This window comes from Acinonyx jubatus, chromosome E1 (assembly GCF_027475565.1).
Source record: "Acinonyx jubatus isolate Ajub_Pintada_27869175 chromosome E1, VMU_Ajub_asm_v1.0, whole genome shotgun sequence".
Lineage (NCBI taxonomy): Eukaryota > Metazoa > Chordata > Mammalia > Carnivora > Felidae > Acinonyx > Acinonyx jubatus.
In genome coordinates, this window is record NC_069397.1 from 38,512,056 (window position 1) to 38,526,468 (window position 14,413).

The 14,413-nt window shown below is 54.1% G+C and overlaps 1 protein-coding gene across 1 annotated transcript; it reads left to right on the forward strand.

Annotated features, from left to right (window-relative positions):
* The first annotated feature begins 158 nt into the window (after positions 1–158).
* On the forward strand, positions 159–12,728 carry IGFBP4 (insulin like growth factor binding protein 4). Its single transcript, XM_027033817.2, has 4 exons — positions 159–765; positions 8,433–8,590; positions 9,347–9,481; positions 11,480–12,728. The coding sequence occupies exons 1-4, from the start codon at positions 417–419 to the stop codon at positions 11,612–11,614; spliced, it is 777 nt and encodes a 258-aa protein (XP_026889618.1). The 5' UTR covers positions 159–416; the 3' UTR covers positions 11,615–12,728.
* The last annotated feature ends 1,685 nt before the right edge of the window (positions 12,729–14,413 follow it).

Consider the following 14,413-nt stretch of genomic DNA (forward strand, 5'->3'; position numbering starts at 1 on the left):
CCCTAACGGCCGCCTCTCCCTCTCCCCCCCGGCGCCCCCGCTCCCCCACCTCTGGGAAGGCGCTGGGGGTGTGGCCAGGGGCCGGTATAAAGTCCGGGGGAGCCGGTCCCGGGCAGCCGCTCAGCCCCCTGCCCCCCCGCCCCCCGCCGCCCGCTGCCCGCCGCCCGCCGCCCGCCGCCTGGGCCGGGCCGAGGATGCGGCGCAGCGCCTCGGCGGCCAGGCTCGCTCCCCTCCAGCCCGCTTGCTAACTTCCCTGGCTCCGTCCCTGTCCGCCCGCGGGGCCGCCCCGTCTCCCCGCGCCCTCCGGGTCGGGTCCTCCAGGAGCGCCGGCGCTGTCGCCCCGTGTCCCTGCTGCCAGTCTGCGCGCCCGTTCTTCCCTCCCACGCCCCGCGCCCGCGCCCCGTCCTAGCCCGGTCATGCTGCCCCTCTGCCTCGTGGCCGCGCTGCTGCTGGCCGCCGGGCCCGGGCCGAGCCTTGGCGACGAAGCCATCCACTGCCCGCCCTGCTCCGAGGAGAAGCTGGCGCGCTGCCGCCCCCCCGTGGGCTGCGAGGAGCTGGTGCGGGAGCCGGGCTGCGGCTGTTGCGCCACTTGCGCCCTGGGCAAGGGGATGCCCTGCGGGGTGTATACCCCCCGCTGCGGCTCGGGCCTGCGCTGCTACCCGCCCCGGGGTGTGGAGAAGCCCCTGCACACGCTGATGCACGGGCAAGGCGTGTGCATGGAGCTGGCGGAGATCGAGGCCATCCAGGAAAGCCTGCAGCCCTCTGGTAAGGTGCCCCTGCCCTTGCATGCCCTCCTCGGTGTGCTCCGCTCCTAGAAGCCCTTTCCCCATTCGGGCTGGCCTGGAAAGCCCTTGAAAATCTCCAGTGAGTTAAGAAGGCGGGTACCTGGCAGGGCTGGGCTGGCATAGGACAGGCTCACCTAAGGAAACTGCTGTTGAGTCCCTAGCAGGCCGTCGCCCCCAGCAAAGAAGACTCTGTCTCAGCCCTTCATCTCCAACCTCCTCAAGGGTGCCTATTTGGGAGGAGAGGTCTCAATGGTTGTCCCAGCTGCTGGGGTAACAGTGGAACATTATGTGACTCGGTCCAGCCACCCAGCCTGCAAGTGAGCGGCCTAGGGCCAGATAACTAGAGGATGGGTTGGGCGGCGGTGGTGGCTTTCTGTTCCTGATCCAGGGACTTCCCTCATCCTGGCCACAGGTGAAAGCCCAGGGGTCTAAGAAGCCAGGGCGTGGCCTTTTGACATCCAGGTGGGGTGGAGTGGGACATCCAAATTAGAGGGGCTTTGGTGGTGAGGGGCATCAGAGTTGCCCCTCCCTAACGCCCCTGGGCAGCTCACCTTGCTGTTTGAGAGGTATTGGGAAGACAGAGGTCTCTCTGCCAGGCCTGGGCACCTCATCTTGCTCTGGTACACAGGCACCCCGTTCCTCTCTCCTGGCAGGTGTCGTCTGAGGTAGCAGAAGAGAAGCGAGTCTTGGCTCCCAGCCCAGAGCTGTAGAAACCTAATGGTGTGGGATAGGGAGCAGAGAGAAGGGAGAGGGAGGGCGGGGGGGTGGGGGGGAGCGGGGGGGGGGGTGGGGAGGAAGAGCGGGAGAGAGAGAGAGGGAGAGAGGTTTAGAGGGCCCTTTGCCCTAAACTCATTCTTATACTTTCTCCTTTTCCGTTTCTTAGTGAGCCTCTCTCAGTTTCTCCTTATAATCGTTCTCAGTCTTTCCTTCTCTCTTATTCTTTTGTTATCTCCTGCTCTGTCTCTGTCTCTAGTTTCATGACCAACATTCCCGAGTTCTCCTTTCCTCAATGACTTCCGCCTGTTATCAGTTTCTCTTTCTCTGTCTTGTTCCCTTTCTGCTTCTCTTTGTCCTCGGCCCCTTTCTGTTGCTTTCTCTCCGTGTCTCTGTCACTGTTTCTCTTTCTTTGTTCCTGCCTTTCTCTGTTACTTTTGGAATCTCTGTCTCTCTGTCTGCCTTTCTGTATTTCTGCCTCTGTTTCTGGTTCCCTCTCTGACTGATTTGTTCTCCCTCTGCCTCTGTCTGTGTCTGTCTCTTTTCCTGGTGCTTGAAGCTTCCATTGTTGCAGTCCGGATGCTGGGACTCCGGCCCCAAGCTTCCTGCCCTGGGTCCCAGACCGCTCCACTTCCTCAATCCTCTGCAGCTTGTTAGCGGAGGAAAGCAGGATGCAGGGAAAACAGGAAGGAGGTGGACCCCAGGGGTCTGGGCCTCAGGCCTCTCTGCCCTTCCTGTCCCTAGGCAGTGAGAGATGGGTCAGCAGAAAACATACTAGGAGAAATGCCAGCCTGGCACCCGGCACATCTGGGAAGCGGGGGTGGGGTGGGGGGATGTCCTGAGGGAGTAAGGCACTGATCCTGGGGCACAGATGCCGGTGCCAGTGGGAGAGGAGGGGTACTCGTACCAGACCAGATTGTGAGTGAGGGCTGAGCTCCTGGGCTCTCTGAGTATAATGGGATCTCTTTCCCTTTCTATCTGCATCCTCCACTGGCCAGTGGATATGTACCAGATTAGGATGGCTGGTAGCCTCCTCTTCTCTCGCTGACTTGAACATGGGGCAGAAGAGCCCTCAGATGGTCTTGAGCACCCCTTCCCCCCTGGCTGGGTAGGAGCTCCCTATCCTGTAGTGGAGGAAAATCTAATCCCATTGGGATAGGGGCTCTGGGGGAAATGGTATGAAGTGTGTGATTGTCCTGTGGACATCATGCAAATCGGCCTTTACATCCGGTTGGGATTACAGGTCCCAGGTCTCTAATGCCCTCCCCCCACCCCCCACCCTCCTTGCCTGTCCTCCACCCATTGCAGGGGATGCAGAGATCTGGAGAGGGGAAAGGGCAATCCTGGAGGACCCTGGGGAATCTAGGTACCGACTTGGCAAGCTGTGTCCATGCCTCCTAATCATCACAGAAGGACCCCCTGCACCATGTGAAAGGCGCCCCCTAGAGTTGTGCAACAGCCCTGCAGGGTCTCTGGTGAGAAAAGATGGCCAGAGCTTGGGACTGATCCTCACTATTCTCTCTAGCCTTCCACTGTCAATAGGCCACTGTCCCTCCTATGTCCCAAGGCTTGGGCCTTCTTGCCTTGGGAATAGTTCGGCAGAGGGCATCAGGCCCCTCTTTCTGCCTTTTCCTCTTGGGGCTAAGCTTCGGCAGGTGACTGGGGGAGGGCAGCCACTTGGCATACCCCTTCCCTTGGCCTGCTATGCCCAGCTGCCTACTATTTGCCCCAGGAGCGGGTGTCCTCCTTCCATTTGAAGCCTCTACCCCCCTAAGCTCCCCATAGCCCTCCTGTCTCAGCTTTCCGAGCCAGAAAAGGTTGTGGATTAACACTGCTCAGGCCCCCAGAGGTGGGGGCGGGGTGGGACGTGTGCGTCAGAGGTCCACAATTCTGCATCAGTGTACTGACCCTTGACTCATGGAATCTGGGGGAGTGGACAGTGGGAAGATCAGCGTTTGGACTGGGGAGCTCCTAAACTGTGCTCTTGGGTCCCTCTGGGACAGGGTTAGGGAACAGACAGACTGGGTTAATTTTTAGTCAACGCAGCAAATATTGTCCCCTTTACTTCAATACTGGGAATCCAGTCATGTCATGGGAACAGGGCCTTCCCAGAAATTCTGTGCCTTGGGGGAGGTGGGAGGAGGAGCATGGCTGCTTAACATTTTTTCTTTAGTATTGGCAAAGCCGGAATTATTGGTGCCTCGGGTATCAGGAGTCTTTCCATTTAAAGACATAGGAGCTGCAGGGATAAGTCTGTCCTCCTTCGCCCCCACCCAGTCTACTGCATTTCCTCATCTGTAAAATGGAGGTGACACAGGACTTGCCTCACAGGCTTGGGGTGTCTGGCATGCGTAAGAGCTCAGTCAATTGGAGCCATGCTGAGGGTGGTAATGAATAAGAGGCCGAGAGGGTTTCGGTTGACGCTTAGATCCTTCTCTGATGCTGGGGCTTTGGGGGCACAGTAGGGCAAGTGAGCAAAGTAGGGGAGCATTCAGAGGAGTTGAGAGGGGTAGGGAGGAACTTCGGTGCTTTTTGCTGCCGTGAACATGGGAAGGATGGGCCCGCTTTCCTTCAGTCTGAGGCTGGCAGCTGGCACAGCGGTGAGGGGATGCCCCGAGGGCCAGACCTCGAAGAAAGGGCGGGGTACTTGGCATGGGTGATCTTGGCTTCTCTAGCCAGAGTCCAGGGGGAAGGAAAAGGCCTTTCTTGCAGGGCAGGTGATCCTCCAAATTGTGGCTGAAACACCGGTGTCGGGGTGACTGGGCCCACCCACCTCACAGCCTCACCCTGGGTGTCTTGAAGGGGATGTGGCTGGAATTGAGGAGGAATCAGGGGGATGAAACCAGGCTGCCAGAAAGAGGAAATCCTGTAGCTTTGACCATGAACTTTTCAGCCAGTGGTGCCAAAGCTGTGAAGTCTTTCCTCTCTCTGGGCTCCTTCAGTTGCTGGAGCGAAGACCAAGGTTTCCCCTGTGGCTGAGTGTTGTTGGCTTGGCTCCAAGCAGGGGCTGGAGGAGATGACCTGGCCTACCTTGGAAGTCCCGCCTCCTAAATAAGCCTCCGGAGGTCAGATGGTCAAATCTTTTGGGGCAGGGGCGGCTAGGTCTGACTCTGGCTCCTGCTCAGAGGGGATCCCACAGGGATTGGGGTTTTTCCGGAGGGCCCCACCTGGGTGAGCAGTACCAGGTGGCTGGATTTCCTGAGTAAGCTGGGAAGTAGCAAGTATGTAACCGGCTTTGGAGATGGGAAGGTTAACATTTTCAGAGACCCAAGGCTACAACCCTCACCCTCCCAAACCCAGTGCCTAGGGCTGGATGCTGGGGTCGATCCTCAGTATGCCTATTAAGCAAGGCTGGGCAAGGAAAAGTTACAGATTAAGTGGAAAGTCAACAGGCTATGGTGCAGGCAACGTGCCCTGCCCCGGGTCTGTGTCTGCCCAGGGCAGGGTCAGAGTGCCCGAGTGCATGTGGGGGTGCACGTGTGGACCCGTGTGTGCCTGGACACGTGACTGTTTGTATATGCTTGTGGTTCTTAAGTCCTGACCTGTCTGTGTCTGAGTGGGCAGCTATGGATATACGGTGTGTCCCTATGAGATTAAGGAAGCAACTACTCTCCCTATCTGGTGTGTTCTTCTCTGAGCTTAGACACAAGCTGGGGACAGACCCAGACCAGACCTGGCAGAGCAGCTGGGAGTTGGCATGGTGGTGTTAATGAAGGATTGATCTCCTCTGTGGAGTGCCCTTTTGGTGGGGAGAAGTAGTCTGGTCTCAGGCGAGAGGGGTCCAAGTATGGCACTGATGAATCTCTGGACTCAAGTCTGGGTGTTCTGGAGACTTCTAGGGCTCTTCAGTTCTTCAAAAAAAGAAAAAAAGAAGCTTGCCTAACAACAACAAAAAAGTGGGGAAGCCAAGGAGAGGGAGTCCAGGCACGCTGCCTGCTTAGCTTTCTCCAGATAATCCCCCTCAGTGTGGCATGGGGCCCTACCCACACAAGAGCATACACTACGCTTCCAGCCTTGCCCTATGGCCTGCGCGGCCCCAGGTTTCAGTGAGTGGACCCAGTTGTCCTCCTTAGAGATACCTCCTAAGGGAAGGGATAAACATTTCATATATCCATTAACACTCCCCCGAGTGTTAGTCATTTGTGAACTTCAACTTGTAGAGACTCAACATTGGAACGCCAAGTTGCAGTTACATTTCTACTCCAGATCTCACTTTGTTCTTGAGGCCTTTATCACTCTGATGTGCCACACTTCCAGGGGTGGGGGGCGGGGGAGTCTCTCTACTTCCACTTGCTAGAAAACTCTTCCTTACTTCTCGAACCTAAGAACATTCTGCTTGCCTACCAAGAGGAACAAGTGTCACTGTGCAAAGTAGTGCTTCCCTTTATAGTCATGAAAAGAAAGCAAACGCAAAGAAAAGACAAAACCCTTTTTCAGGTTCCAAGGGTGCCCCTCAGGTTAGCATTATGGGCTGTGGCAATTGAGTCCTTGTGATCCCTTCCAGCCTTTCCCGAGGAAAATGGTGTGCTTTTGTTCATGTCTTAGCTTAGCTTCTGTCGTTCCAAGATTTGGTTCTAATTTCTTTTTTCTTTTCTTTTCTTTTCTTTTCTTTTCTTTTCTTTTCTCTTTTCTTTTCTCTTTTTCTTCCTTTCCTTTCCTTTCCTTTTTATAAAGTGTTTATTTATTTATTTTGAGAGAGAGAGAGAGTGAGCATGAGCAGGGGAGGGCAGAGAGACACAAGGAGAGAGAGAATCCCAAGCTATGCGATGACAGCACAGAGCCCAACATGGGGCTTGATCCCACGAACCATGAGATCATGACCTAAATAAAAATCAAGAGTTGATGCTCAACCAACTGAGACACCCCAGGTGCCCGTGGCTCTAATTCTTTTTTTTTTTTTTTTTAATTTTTTTTTCAACGTTTATTTATTTTTGGGACAGAGAGAGGCAGAGCATGAATGGGGGAGGGGCAGAGAGAGAGGGAGACACAGAATCGGAAACAGGCTCCAGGCTCCGAGCCATCAGCCCAGAGCCTGACGCGGGGCTCGAACTCACAGACCGCGAGATCGTGACCTGGCCGAAGTCGGACGCTTAACCGACTGCGCCACCAGGCGCCCCCCGTGGCTCTAATTCTTTTAGATCTTCCATTTCCTCTTTCACTCCAATACCCACTTCCAGACGATAGCTCTGAAACACTGTGGCCCCATCCAAAAGTCTTGTGACTTTGTGCAAGGTGGATGCAGGGGCAGGGTCACTGGCCAGCCTGGGCCAGAAAGGTTCCTTGGGAGAGCCTGGATCCTGGACCTTTTCTCTGGTTCTCACCGAGGGTTTGGGTCTATCTGCTTATGGCCCCCTTGACAATCCTGGTCTTCTGAAATGTACCCGCATCTCTTGCTACCCACATCACTGGGAGGTGTTTTCCCCTTGGTTGACCCTTAAGAACTTGATGTTGTCTCTGAGGCTGGAGTCCCCTCCAGACTATCCTTCTTGGGATGTTGAATATGCAAAAGGATAGATCTATCTATAGCTCTATTTATTCCTTACCTTTGATTCTTCTTTCTAAACCAGCCCTCCACCCGTGACAAAACCTTCTTCCCATCCTTGGTGACTCAATTTTATAAATAACCTTTGGTATGGAATCTTGACAAAGCCTTTCTGAGAGTCTCGATTCCTCGTTTCCTGGTTTCCCTTTATCTACCTACTTCCCCCCACCCCACACCCCCAGAACTAGGAGAACAAAAAGAGAACTAACCCCCCAACTAACTTTGGCTAGGCGGAAAAATACCATTTGACCCAGAGGCAGCTCTGGGACTGCTGCCATGCATGGAGGAACCTGCTAACTCCTCAGGAAAAAAAAAATCCTGACGCAAACCAGATGTAACCTTCTGTCTGGCTGCCAACATCTGGAATGCTGGCAGGGGCTTTGCACTCAGGCCGGCAGTGAGCTGCCAAGCCCAAGCGTTTCAGAGGTGGCTCTGAGCTGCAGAGAGGACTTGCAACCTCTTTCTCCAGTTCAGGCCTGTATTCCTGTTTTGGCTGCCTGCAGGGTGGAGTGGTGGTTACAGTTCTGGGACTTCTGGCTCAGGTTATTCTTGAGTTCAGGTAGAGTCTTCAGGAGATCCCAGGGAGAGTGTGTGGGTCCAGCCTCACCACCTCCTATCTCCAGATTCCCCAGTGCCCTGCCTCTGGGCCATAGTTGTGGACTTTCGGTGGGGTCTAAAGTCCAAGGATGGGAGATGTCGAGGTGGGGGACTGAAGTGATGTGTGAGGATGTTTTGGGTCCTGCGGCCACACAGTGTGTTGCACACACATGCGTGTGGGTGCACACTTTCTCATGCAGGCAGGCGGACACACCCACTCCCGCTTCTTCTTCCCTGTGTAGCCAATGGGGAGAGCCCTTTGGGCCAGATTTCTCATCACTCATGGAAACTCTGAGTTTGGCCATTTGGAAGAGGGGCGGCAGAGCCAACAGATCTGGGGATCCCCTGGCTGGCTCAGCCAGATGCTGAAAAGACCAGGAAAGGAGACAGGAAGAGAGAGCAGACGGAGAGGGGGATGGTAGGAGGAGCTGAATGGAGGGGGGTACGAGATCCAGGGGGGAGGCCCCTGCCCGCCTTAGACCTCCCTGCAGGGCCCAGGGGACCCTCCTGCTGTCTGCGCAGCTGCAGCTGGTGACTCATCTGAGGGCTGGACTGGGTGGGGTGGGGGACAAGTCAAGGATGTTAAGAAGATTTTCTCCTCAGGAATCCAGGAGAGCAGGGAGGAGACAGGGGTGTTGTTTTCACCCCCCCCCCCCCCGCCAGCCCAGGGTCCCCCACCCTTTCTCAGAGCCAGGCTGGAGAATCCCCTAGAAGAAAGCAGGTGGGAGGCTGGGTTGGTGTTCTGCCCTGTCCTTTCCCTGTGCTGACCTCTCTCCATCTCGGCCTGACTACAGACAAGGATGAGGGTGACCACCCGAACAACAGCTTCAGTCCCTGCAGCGCGCATGACCGCAGGTGCCTGCAGAAGCACTTAGCCAAAATTCGAGACCGCAGCACCAGCGGGGGCAAGATGAAGGTCATCGGGGTGCCCCGGGAGGAAGCTCGGCCCGTGGTGAGGACCTCAGCCCTACAAATGCGCATGTGCACAGGCACACACACGCCACCACCACCACCACTGGATCTGGACTATGGTCATTCAGAAACATTCTTTGGATGCCTACTGTGTGCAAGATGCACCTAGTATGCGTCATCAGGACCAAATCCTCATTTCATTCCTTGAAATTCCTTTCTTGGTCATCAGTTATATACCTTGATGCAGTTGAAGTAATTTTTAAGTACTGAAATACTTTTATACTAGTTTGTAAATAGCGGTTGCCCCAAGCCTCCTGGTGTTTCTTAGCCCTTCTCTTGGACTCGCCACCCAGACCTTTTCAGTAACTCAAGGGCTAATGCTGGCCACAGCAGGGGGCCTGCCGACCTTGCTCCAGGGTCTGGTTACTGTCCTTCCTGATGGGGGGTTCCCAGTGGATCCTTGCCTAGGTCTTACAAGTCATTAATGATATGATGTCAACTATCCCTCCTGCTTAGAATACACCCCCTTCCCAACCATCTCCATAGGGTTCCACAACCTCTTTCCCCACAAAGTCCTTTCCATTCACAGTCCTCCTTTTTAGAAGCTCTTTGGCTCAAGATCCTCTCTTCAGTGTCCTTCTGCCCTGCCCACCGGTGTCCCCTGAACCCATTGGGCCCTGCCCAGTCTCTGGGCCTTGAGCCTCCTTTCAGGTCCTTCAGTTGTGAGCTGACCTCCAGCCTTGGTCTTCCTGCCTCTCTCCCTTCTGCTAAGCTGTTCCATCCTCCCTTCCTCCAGCCCCAAGGCTCCTGCCAGAGTGAGCTGCACCGGGCCCTGGAGCGGCTGGCCGCCTCACAGAGCCGCACCCATGAAGACCTCTACATCATCCCCATCCCCAACTGCGACCGAAATGGCAACTTCCACCCCAAGCAGGTGGGTCTTCATCACTGCTGGCTCGGTCCTGACCTGAGTTCCTGGGGGCATTCCTGGTCTCTCCACAGGAGATCCTGGTCCAGGATGGAGATCTCAGGGAGGGGAAGACCTCCCAACCCAAACCTAACCCCTTGGGCCCTCCCTCAGCCTCCTGAGCCTCAGCTTATTTTGCCCACCACACTCATTTTGGAAGTGAGGAAACTGAGGCCCGAAGTCTCAGAGTGAGTTAACGGCAGACCAGCTATCCTGCTTCCCCATCCAGGGCTATTTCCATCACCTCCGGATTCACCATTTAGCACTCCTGCCAATGTCTACCTCCCAACACACTCTCATTCCCCCTGCTCCATCCTATGAGTAGTTCTCCTTTGTCATAGAATGTCTTAGGTTTCATCTTGGAATGGAGGGGCTCGGTCAGGAAGGGTTAAGGAGGAAAATCAGCCTGCCCCTTCCCCCAGGCTGAGTAACGAAACCACCTGGGGTATAGCCAGATCTGACAGCTGGGGACAGGAGCTTTGGATGGAAACAGAGGAAGAAGGGGGACAGGAGCGAAAACACGAATGCAGAAACCTCCATATTCCCTCATGCCCTTGGAACACGGGTTCCTCTGATAAGCCCTCAGGAGACTAGGATGTTCAGCAAGGTTGGCCTGCCTCAGCCCCATCTCTGACCCATGAGAGGTGGGCTTACTTGGGAGGGTGGCATACCTGGGCAGAGCAGCGGGGTGCCTTGTGCTGGGTGTAGCCTGGGGAATCCTGGCTGGGGTCTTCTTCAGCTCTTTGTGGGCACAAGCACATGCATTCTCCCACTCTGTGCTCTATAGACAAATCCGCAAAATGGGCTGCCACTTTGAGGCCTAGGCAGGAGGAGAAGGGCTGCCTCCAGGTCTGCAAATCCGAGGCTGGCATGAGGAGGGTATGGGGTGGTGTGCAGTGAGTGGACGACCAGAAAGGGCTCCAGAAACCAGTGCCAAACCTGTCTGCAAGCTTTATCCCAATATAAACTTTATCCTTGTCCCAATTTTTAAAAACTGTTTTCCCTAATTAAAAAAAATGAATAGACTTTATTTTCTAGAGCACTTTTAGGCTTATAGAAAAATCGAGCAGGAAGTACAGTGTTCTCATCTACCACCCCCCCCCCCCCGCCAGTTTTCCCTGTTAACATCTTGTATTAGTGTGGTATATATGTTATCACAGATTAAGGAGCTAATATTGGCACATTATTATTATTATTATTATTATTATTATTATTATTATTTTAACATTTATTTATTTTGAGAGAGAGTGTGTGTGTGAGTGGGGGAAGGCAGAGAATCCCAAGCTCTGCACTGACAGCATGGAGTCTGACTCTGGGCTGGATCCCATGAACAGTGAGATCATGACCTGAGCCGAAATCAAGAGTTGGATGCTTAACTGACTGAGCCACCCAGATGCCCCCATTATTATTATTATTTTTTTTAAATTTATTTATTTGTTTTGAGAGGGGGGAGGGGCAGAGAGAGAGAGAGAGAGACAGAGAATCCCAAGCAGACTCTGAGAGGCGGGCTTGATGCGGGGCTCGAACTCACAAACCATGAGATCATGACCTAAGCTGAAATCAAAAGTTGGACGCTCAACTGACTGAGCCACCCAGGAGTCCCTAGTGTTGATACATTTGTTAACTAAAGTCCATAGTTTACATTAGAGTTCATTCTTTGTGTTAATTCAGTTCTATGTGTTTTCTTCCCCCAATTTTTATCCCACTGAAAGTTCTGACACTTGACCCTTTATCTCTAGACCAGTGCTGACCTCTGAGACAACCTTCACTTCTTGGCCAAGTTCTCTCTACTTGACCTTTCCTTCTTGGCCAAGATCTCTTTATGCCATGGGCTCAGAGGGTCCACGATCATGAAAGAGCCTCTGCCGTTACAGGCCATCTTGGATCAACTGTCTGACTTGAGGGCTGGGCTGGGGTTGAGGCAGGCTGCCTGGGAACTGACTTCTCCCACCCTTGTCTTGACAGTGTCACCCGGCCTTAGATGGGCAGCGCGGCAAGTGCTGGTGTGTGGACCGGAAGACAGGAGTGAAACTTCCAGGGGGCCTGGAACCAAAAGGGGAGCTGGACTGCCACCAGTTGGCTGACAGCTTCCGCGAGTGAGCCCTGCCAGGAGGCAGGGGGCTCAGTGCTCCCTGTCACCCCATCCCCTAGAGGCTGCAGAGCTGACCTGGAGCCTGGGTCTGAGTCCTGGCTCTGTCTCTGGCCCAGAAATTTCCCTTTGTGTGTGTATGTGTGTGTGTATGGGTGTGCCCTTGGGGTGAGCCAAAGCCTAGGGGTGTCCTCTCTGGGCTTAGATAGCCTGAGAGGTCTGAGAGTGGCAATAGGGAGCCCTTGTGTTTCCAAATTGATCCTGGACTCATTCATTCATTCATTCATTCATCCAGCCACTCATCTAAAAACATTTATTGACAACATACTACAGGCCAGCTCTAGTTTTTAACCCTGGGGGCTCTTATTCTGACTTTCTCTGATTTGGGCATGTGAGGCTACTTCCTCTAAGCTGAGCACAAGCTTGTGGGGCAAGAGGAGTCTCATGTCCGGAATCAGAGGAGGGAGGTAGACATGTACCTTGACCATCGTTCCTTGTACCATTGTCCCTCCCCTCAATCTAGTCAGAGGGTGGAGGCTGTAAGGAAGGTGTGGGTTGGCAGATGATTCAGTGGTGAGGAGTCCCAGACCCACTCCCAAAGATCAAGCCTGCCAGGGTGCCCTTCCTCTCTTCCTTAGTTCCCTCCAGGGGGAAGGACCTATAGAGACAAGCCCAACTTTGGGTCTGGTGTGCTGTCTACTTGGTGGCCTGGCAGCCCAGACCCTGCTTTGGGGGAGGGAAGAGGGTCAGAAGAAGGCATGTGGGACAGAGGGCTGGGGAGGTGGGCCCCATCTCTGAACAGTCAGGGTGGGAGGAAAGAATGTACAATTGAACTGCATGTGCCTGATAGAGAAGAGACACACATGCTCGGGGGTGAAGGACTTGCCCGGGGTCCTGCTTCCTCCCCTGTTTTCGTCACAGCCACAGAGTCACCAAGATGACTCTGTCCTTCTAGTGGCTCCCTGCCTGTGGCCTTGCCTCCTTCCCTATACCTCCCTACCCTCCAGGCATTTCTGGCTTGACTGGACGGAAGGAGACTTAGGGACCTACCAGTTGACCATGATGTCTTGTCTTTTTTTTTTTTTTTTTTAACAAAACAGAACAAAACAACAACAAAAAAACTAGGCAATTGTGTTTGGTTGATTTATTTATAATCAGAGACAGGGGTGCGCCAGGGGTGGGAAGGCGGGGTCATCATGCAGTCCCCAGCCCTGTCCTACATGGTAAGACAACTGCAAAGAGTCTACCAGCTCATCTTCTTCCCTGCAGCCTCTTCCCAGGGGGCTTCCCTAGAGTCATGCTGTCTGTGTTCAGACTCCGGTGAGCAGAAAATGGCTTCTGAAGGAAGACAAGCAGAGACAGCCCTGTTGGACCAGAGCTATTTCTGGGATCATCTGGTGTGTGAAGCTGGGCTATTTCCTAGGGCATCAGGCAGACTGGATTTGCATCTGGATTTGATGTATTAATTTAGTGAAGGAGACATTTCCCTGAAGTTGGGGAGAGGGGGTAGACTCTCCAACGCATTCCACAGCTCTGACTGCCTAGATTCCTTAATGGGGTGGTTGTGTTGAGATTTGATTCTGCGAAGTTGGGAGTGGGGCCATCTTTGATCTTGCTGTCCTGAGCTCACCAGGCTGTGGGCTCTTGGTGCCAGACCCAGATTTTGTGCCCATGTGGTATGACTGGATTTCTGGTCGTGTCCCAATGTCCCTCTTCCCCATCTCTGTGTTCTGTGTGTGTGACACTGATCTGGGTGGGGGCCCCTTCTCGGGAGGTCATGGGCAGGGTGAAGGCCCTGTGCACCAAGTGTGCGGCACTCTGGGGGAGCCCCCTCCTGATGGGTTGTCTTCTGGGTTCCTAGCCCCTCCCCAGTTCCAGAAGCACGCCCAGGCCTTTCGATTTCATTGGCCCCTGATGAGGTGGCCCCTGTACTATCTGTATCTTGAAACTGGGGCTGCAATCCTCCTCCCCTTAGCTCTGCCCCAGTGGCAGCATTCCGCAGCCATCTGGTCTCCCTGAGGCACCACAGGACACTGCCAGCAGTAGGAGATAACAAAGTGACCTTGGTTCCCTGACCACCCTTCATGGAATCCCGTACTTCTTGGGCTGAGGCCAAGGCATGTTGGAGTAGCATATCAGCTTTCACTGACACATAGACCCTTAAGTTCTAGGTCCTTAAACCAAATAAATGTAGGGATAGTATCTCTTTCCCTAAAGCATCTTTGTAAATTCCCCTTTTTTCTCCAGCCCCCTCCTCTCAGTGCTGTACCTTGGCAGTGGGCACTAAGAGGTCCTTTTCCTTTCCTGGGCTTCCAAAGAAAGCTGGATCTGCTTGGGAAGTAGCTGCATATATGGCCTGGGGTATGCCTCTGTGATATTTGTGGTATATGTGTGTGTGTGTGTGCGCACGCGCGAGTGCACACATGCGTGTGAATATAGCAAAGCGATGCCTTTGAATGTACAAAGCGAGACGTGAGTGTATGGGCTTTTACAGGGCATGTATACCTGATCCGGGCGTGTGAAGAGGACACACTAATTTGAGAGGCATGTCTGCGTGGGTTGTGAATCTGAGTGTGAATGTGTGTGATGTGAGGAGGGAGGGACTAGAGAAATTCACAGAGTGTGTTGCTACTTCCCTCTGGCTGTGAATGAGTGGCCTTCGCTCATTAGGTGTCCCCACTGCAGGATGTGTGGGGAGCTCTAGCACCAAAGAATAGCGGATGTGCACCTTGAGAGAGGGAATTCAACATCCCACAGAAACACTGCCCCCCACCCACCCCTGGTGCTTGCCTCCGCGATCCCAGAAGCAG